The sequence below is a fragment of the Gallus gallus genome, chromosome 3 (genome assembly GCF_016699485.2).
Source record: "Gallus gallus isolate bGalGal1 chromosome 3, bGalGal1.mat.broiler.GRCg7b, whole genome shotgun sequence".
Lineage (NCBI taxonomy): Eukaryota > Metazoa > Chordata > Aves > Galliformes > Phasianidae > Gallus > Gallus gallus.
In genome coordinates this window covers 88,072,080-88,079,270 of record NC_052534.1, presented here as the reverse complement: position 1 = coordinate 88,079,270, position 7,191 = coordinate 88,072,080, and the positions used below count along the sequence as shown (strand labels likewise).

Below are 7,191 nucleotides of genomic sequence, written 5' to 3'. Positions count from 1 at the left end.
GCCTCGGAAATGCGCTGCTGTGCTCGCCCAGTTAAGTCTGGGGAGCGCCTGTAAGAGAGAACGAAAGACCCCCCGGATGTGTGAGGAGCAGCAGGATGTCACTGAGCATGCACTTTAACGTCAATAGTGGGACTTTATTTGAGGAAAACTCTTAAGTATTTAAGGCAGTTTCATCCAGTGTACCGCCTAATTGAGTGATTTGCTTTGGAAGTATTTGCTGTAGGCTGAAGAAAGACACATCACAAACCTCACTAATTTCATTAATTTCACTCCACTTATCAGCAAACAGAATGAAATGGAGTTTCAGTGGGTTTAGGTTGATGTTCAGTGGAAAATTGCCATCAGTCTTGGTATATCTTTTTCCTCTAGGCGTGGTTTCCTTTGGCTGCCAGGCTGCAGGAATTTCTTGATGTTGGGGATATTGCTTGTTCTTGCTTTAAAACTCTACAAAACAAAGGGGAAACAGCACTGTGCTTAAGAACAATGGCAACTGTCAGAATAGCAGTTCATTAGGTTACGTGAGCCTGGTGGCAGGTCCCCAGTAGCACCATTTTAGGTCCAGTCCTTTAGTGTGCTCATAAATGATGTGGATGTATGACTCAGATGCATCCAAAGGAGGTTTGAGGTGATCCTAAGTTAAGAGGAGCACTTGACTCCCTGAAGGGTACAGAGACCTTGTAGACAGAGATCTCACCAAACTGGAGGACTGGCAGTCACCCACCACATGAAGTTTAACAACAGCGAACTCTGAATTCTGCAACTAGGACAGAGCAACCCTGGATGTATGTATGGAGTGGGGGATGAGAGGCTGGAGAGCAGTCCCATGAAAAGGGATCTGGGGTTCTGGTTGATGAGAAGTTGGACACGAGCCAGCAGTGTGCCCTGGCAGCCCAAAGGGCCAACACACCCTGGGGTGCTCCAGGCTCAGCACTGCCACTGCCACAGCAGGGGTTGTCCTGCACTGCTCAGTGCTGCGTGGCCTCACCTCCAGCTCTGCGTGCAGGTTTGGGTGTCACAGTATTACAAGGACAATAAACTATCAGGGAGTGTCCAAAGGAGGTCTACCAAGAAAGTGAAGGATCAGGGTGGGTGTGGAACAGGCTGCCCAGGGCAGTGGGCACTGCCTCAAGAGGCTGGAGTTCAAGAAGCATTTGGACAATGGTCTGAGACACTGAGTTTGAATTTTGGGTGGTCTTCTGTGGAGCCAGGAGCTGGAATCAATGGTCCTTGTGGGTCTCTTCCAACTCAAGACATCATGACATTTTAATAATCCATGCTTCAGCCTATTATACCTTTCAATACCCTGGCAGCTGGGGTGACAGAAGGCCACCGTAACCACCAATATTTCAGGCTGGCCAAAACCACTTAGGGTATCTGACTTTTATTTTCTTGCCCTCCCACCCCCATATTTTCTCAACCAGTTTAAAGCAGTGGTTCTGCTTTGGTTTATCTCCTTTAAAACTGTCTATGCAATTACCTGCAAGAGGGGAAATTTTGCAAGTGCATCAGGCTTCGACTCTTCCACCGCTAAAATGGTTTCCAGTAAATGCACGTCTGCTCTGCTCAGCTTGTTGCCAACAAGAAAGTCATGTCCGTGGTCCTTCAAAACCTAAAAACACAGAACAGGGACCAGAAGCAGGTGTGATTTGTGTGCCACTTAACATGATATCTTCAAAGTAAGGTCATCCACTACATGGAATTGTCATCATAGCAATGCAATGAGAACACCTGTAGTACCATCAGGTAATCTGACCACTCTGCCATCACAGCCATTATACATCTGTCCTTTCTCTTCTGCATCTTTATTTTTTTTTACTGACAGCTGAGGTCTAGCCCTCTTGCCTTCATTTCCATAGCCCCTGTAATTAGAGCACTCTTCCTCACTCAGTGTTGGTCTACGCATCATGGAACACAACCATCACGGTACAAAATTTACAAAAGACTGGAATTCAGCCCAGGCCATAGTAGGAGTATCTTGGACTCTTTCAGATGATGGGTAGCTCCCTTATTTCTCACCTGCTTCTGATTCAGTTTAGGGAATATTGGGGAATATTGCACTGGGGGCTCTCTGCATGTAGCCTGTGCCTCAGTTTCTTGACACCCTGCTTCCAGCTCACCCATCTTCCCTTTTTTTTCTTATTAAATTACAGAATGATCTGCAATCCTTCTTCTGTATGTATGCTGCAATGCTTCTAATGCATGTTTGGTCAGAGGGTCCTGTACTTCAGGAGGAGGCTTCATGTAAAAGCCAGTGCTATTGTGGCTTTTGTCTGAAACAACATACAGACTGAAACATGGACATCTGTGGAACTCAGTGCGTCCTGGGTCGTTGCAGCTCTGCCTATCTCCTAGATCTGCAGTGTCTTCTGTCTTCTCTGTGGTGTTCTGTCTCCAGTGTTATCCCACTCCCACCACAACCAAAGCAATTACATTTATGTGCTAATTTGTCCTTTCTGTTTTCCTGAATAAAAAACATTTGTGTAGACCAGGAATGGAATATCCTTTCTGTTTTCCTGAATAAAAAACATTTGTGTAGACCAGGAATGGAATATCAGGAAAACAATATTAAGCTACTAAATCTTTGCCACATACCTTCTCAAAGACTGGGAAATATCTGTTTGCGGCCTTATCCAAAGCATTAGCAAGATGTTCCTCCTTTTTATCTGCTGGTTGGACGACGTTCATCATGATTAACTCGTACAGATCTGCCAGTCCTTCCACATACATGTCAATTCTGAAAGGAACAGATCCAGTTGGTCAAGTGATATCTGGAGGTCCGAATAGTGGAAGAGGACCTAGCTTGAACCCATCAGTAAAAGGCTGTACCCCTTTATTTTTCACCAGGGGTGATAATTCTCTGTATTAAGTATTTTTCAAATATGAGTACAGAATTGGCATATGTGTATCCAAACCCATGCTAAAACACTCATCAGCTATGTTTAATCAAACAGTGGGTCTATACAATTCCTAACAGATATCTTGAATTGTGCTTATTAAATTGAAGAACTTTAACATACTTCAGGATAAACCGTGGTTCCCCAGTGCTTTTGCTTTTTTCTTTCTGATAACCATGTTGAACTCTGATCTTCATAAATTCCCTTACACCATCCTGCCTGCCTTATCTAGCTTTTTATTATCATAGCAGAGATCACCCATAATCGTGGTCAGCACATGCTGTAAAAAAACTTGCTGAACCACTGTGACTCTGAATGTGAGCCCAGATATTCTGTGTTGCGACATATTTTGCTACGCAGAAAAGTAGTATCAGCTATGAGCTAACAAACAAAGGTAGGATTGGTACAGTACAGGGCTCTCTCCTTCAGATCCTTCCCGTAGAGATTGTATTTCCCTGCTATGTAGTTGAGGATGGCTCTGGTCTGCACCATCTTCATCCCATCAATCTCCACCATGGGCACTTGCTGGAACAGCAGGGATCCATCTGGGGAAGAAGAAGACAAGGAGATGCTCAGCCTGTGACTGAAGATCATCTATGGGGATATGGGAAAATAACCACCATTTTTATTTATTATTCCTCACACTCATAATATGGTATGGAATGTGTTGCCATAAGACCATTTACTAGTGATGAACTAATAACTTATTATAAGTTCCTTGAAGTTTCTTCAAATCTGAAGAAGTACCCAAACGCAGATCTTTCTGCAATCATATGCTGAAAAACACAAGTCTGGAACTGCGTGGCCCTAATTCAGTTGATTTTTGTTGAGGTTAATACAGATTCTAAGCACTAAAAGATCTGCACCATCATGCATCAAATTCTGTTATGCCTTAGTAAGGATTTTTGAAACCCAGACTTCTGTTAATGTTTAACGTTAATACACATGTTAATATTTATCCCTGTGACTCCTACACTGACTTTCTATGAAACCATGCTTGAAGCAGGGAATAATGGTTGGCAATTCACACGAGTCCTGCATAAGCCAAATGCCAATCGGTGTGAGATCGTAGCTGTGTAAGTCTCTGGCTTGTCTGTGGAAGTCTTACACGAGGAAGGAAGAAGGCAAAATACCTCTTGGAACTGTTGGAAATCACATTTCTTGGCACAGCTAACCCATCAGCTGTGTCCACCTTTGTAGCCACAGTAAAGCAGGCACGCACACAAACAGAAACCTTGCTATTAAAGATATTTTCATTTGTGCTTGTGCCTCAAGGTGATCTGACTGAAGATAATATATCGACATAGGGCAAGTGCCAATGGGTACCAATGGGTTCCCATCTGAACACCAGCAAACGCTATTACAGTGTGGGTGATGGAGTGCTGGCTGAGGTTGCCCGGAGGCTGTGGAGTCTCCTCCTTGGAGAGCTTCAAAAGCTGCCTGGGTGTGGTCCTGGGGACCTACTCTGGGTGTCCCTGCTTGAGAAGGGGTTGTGCCAGATGGACCCCAAGGTGATGATTACTGCAGTGTATGTCTGCCATTCCATCTCTGCGAGCCAGTCTAGGTTTTCTTTTCAAGGGACATAAGATTCCTCTCGTGTTCTAGAACACACAATTCTAATGATCATTATTATCTGATCATTAAAAAGGGAAGGATACTTACCTGACTTTAACTTTTGGAGATCTTCCTTTTTTTCCAGAAATTTTTCTTCAAACTGCAGGGAATACGGAAGGAAAATTGTTTTTTGACAGCATGTTTTAACTTCTGCTTGTTATGACACAGCAAGGGCCCAAAACACAATGCTTTTGGGAACTCTGTTTCAGAAATGCCAAATCAGGTTTCAAAGAATTAGTTTGCCTTTACCCTATTGTCTCCTCATCCCTCTCCCATGCAAATTTGTATTTATGTGCCCATCACATTTTGGCTGAACCTGGAGTGGAGAGAAGGCTCAAAAGTTTATCTCTGGAAGAAACAGCAAGCATGATGCTGGAAGAGAGTAGACTTATACTACAGATCAGGAGGAAATTCTTTACTGTGAGTGGGGCGATACCCTGGAACAGATTGCCCAGAGTGGTTGTGAATGCCCCTCCATGGGGCTGGATGGGGCTTTGAGCAGCCTGGTCTAGAGGGAGGTGTCCGTGCCTGCAACAGAAGGGTCTTAAAGGTCCCTTCCAATGCAATCCATTCTATGATTCTATTCTTCTGTGCTTGTGTTCTGAGCGCTGGCAGGAGATGTTGCAGGGAGGAGAATAGGTACATTGATGCTGGAAAGGTGGATTCGTGTTAGAGGTCCTATTCCACAAGCTGACAAAAGGAGGGATGAAGACTATGCGCTCCTTGCAGCTTTCTGGCGTGCTGCCCATCACAACGGCAAACAAAAAGTTCAGCTCCTAAAACTCACACTCCCTGCTCTATTGTCTAGAAATAACTAAAGTTAAAACAATAAGTGAGAGTTTTATAATACACAGTATGTTTAGAGATAAACTTAGTTGTAATAGGCATAATATATACACTACTGACGTTGACATTTAACTACGGGCCTTCAGAAGATAAAGTGCTTGACTCCTCTGATTAGAGGACAGTAAGCCAAGTTCTGGTTTTAAATGATTTCTTTCAGCAGTCACGAGGAAGATGCCTTCATAATGCTAAGAGTGCGCTCGTCACATGATGCTTGGAAGTGAAAAAGGAAGTTGCTCTTCCTGTGAAGGGTGAGGAAGTGATGATCCCTTGTTTTGCAATGGTAGTGCATTTTTTTTTTATATGGAATACTGTAAATGAGTATTTGTCTCACGCTTTTAGTAGAACAACCATAGACATACCTCAACTCCAGCAGCCGCTAGCAGCCAGCGTACTGATTCCATTCGGCCTCGTGTGTTGGCATAGTGCAGAACTGGCTTCCCAGACATGTTCCCACGTATCTGATTTCCTGCTACCTAGAATAATGAACTATCACAAATAAAGAAGGATCAGAATGCCGTTCGTGAACCTCCAGCTGGTTCTCAAGCACAGCTCAAAGTTGTCTTCTTTTAAACCAATGACTGATGATGCAGGACTGTCATCAAATCAGAGGACATAAGAGAGAATAGAATGACAGGTTGTAATGAATTTTCAACACACAGTTTAGTTAAGCAGAACTGTATACTGAAAGAATTTGGCCCATATCAGAGAACATGCAAAGCAAAGACCACTTCCAGCTCAAAGTATTCAGCTCTGCCAGAAAAGCTGGTTGTGTGATACACACTGCTCCATACACAATATAAACTTACTAATTGCTGTAGCTTATTCAGTAGCCATTAGACTCCATTTTAAAGTGACAGGAAAGATTTTCCCCTCACTCCTTATACATACTCAATCTAATTCACAATGGTCCCCATTCCTCTCCTTTCTTTAGGCCAGTACCTGAAGGTACAGAATTGAATTTGTCTCTGGTATCACTCAGCTGCTATCCCCACAGGCAGAGCCAAAGTGAAATCCCTGCTCAGTTCTACTCCAGCTCATGCTGGGATTCAAAGCAGAAATTGTCTCCAGGCACATTGTCACCTGCCCCATTCAGAACCATGGCACAGCAAACACAGTGAAGGCGTAGGCAGTACCCAGTTTATATTTGTGTCACAGTTATGGAAAATGAGACAACAAACAATCTGAAGTATGAACAGCAGCAAAAAGCAAATGGCTACAACAAAACATATCCCCCTTGTAAGTAGCATGCCACTGTTTCTAAAATAGGAACCACTTCACACTTCTGAGATCTAAACTGATTGTTCTTCAACCTGTATGCATGCAAAGCAGCTGATTATTAATTAATCATCTGATGCACAAAACCCTGTTAGCAAAGAATGCACTTGCAGGTATTTAATTCACAAAATCCATCCACTGACTTCAGCATCAAGTACACTAATTCCCTTTGCATATCCAGAAGTCAAAAAGCTTACCTTGCACAGGCTGGAACTCACTCTGAGCACTCAGCAGCTTTGCCCTGAGGTTATGGAGCTTTTAGCCCCTCCTACAAACCAAATTGCAGTCACTTCTCAGCTATTGGGTAACACTATTTCTTAATCAATTTAAAGATCTAGTTTAAATTACTTATTAACTACAGGAAATGAATTCCTGACTAATGCTGACAGTGCACATGTGTAACACTTGTGAGAGGTCACCATCGTTTAGGACTACTGTGCCTCTGTGCCTAGTTTGTACCTTTTCACGCACATTTTATCAACTATTTCAGCATGAATCCTTCATCAGTTTCATTCCCTTCCTTTACAGGCAGGGGATGTTCCTCCAGGACATTTAGGGCATT

General features: G+C 43.3%; 1 protein-coding gene across 1 annotated transcript; it reads right to left on the bottom strand.

Annotated features, from left to right (window-relative positions):
• Positions 1 to 113: 113 nt before the first annotated feature.
• GSTA3 (glutathione S-transferase alpha 3) lies at positions 114 to 6,854 on the bottom strand. Its single transcript, NM_001001777.2, has 7 exons — positions 6,827 to 6,854; positions 5,714 to 5,840; positions 4,557 to 4,608; positions 3,307 to 3,439; positions 2,593 to 2,734; positions 1,478 to 1,609; positions 114 to 444 (listed from the first exon to the last, which is right to left on the bottom strand). The coding sequence occupies exons 2-7, from the start codon at positions 5,798 to 5,800 to the stop codon at positions 325 to 327; spliced, it is 666 nt and encodes a 221-aa protein (NP_001001777.1). The 5' UTR covers positions 5,801 to 5,840; positions 6,827 to 6,854; the 3' UTR covers positions 114 to 324.
• Between the last annotated feature and the right edge of the window lie 337 nt (positions 6,855 to 7,191).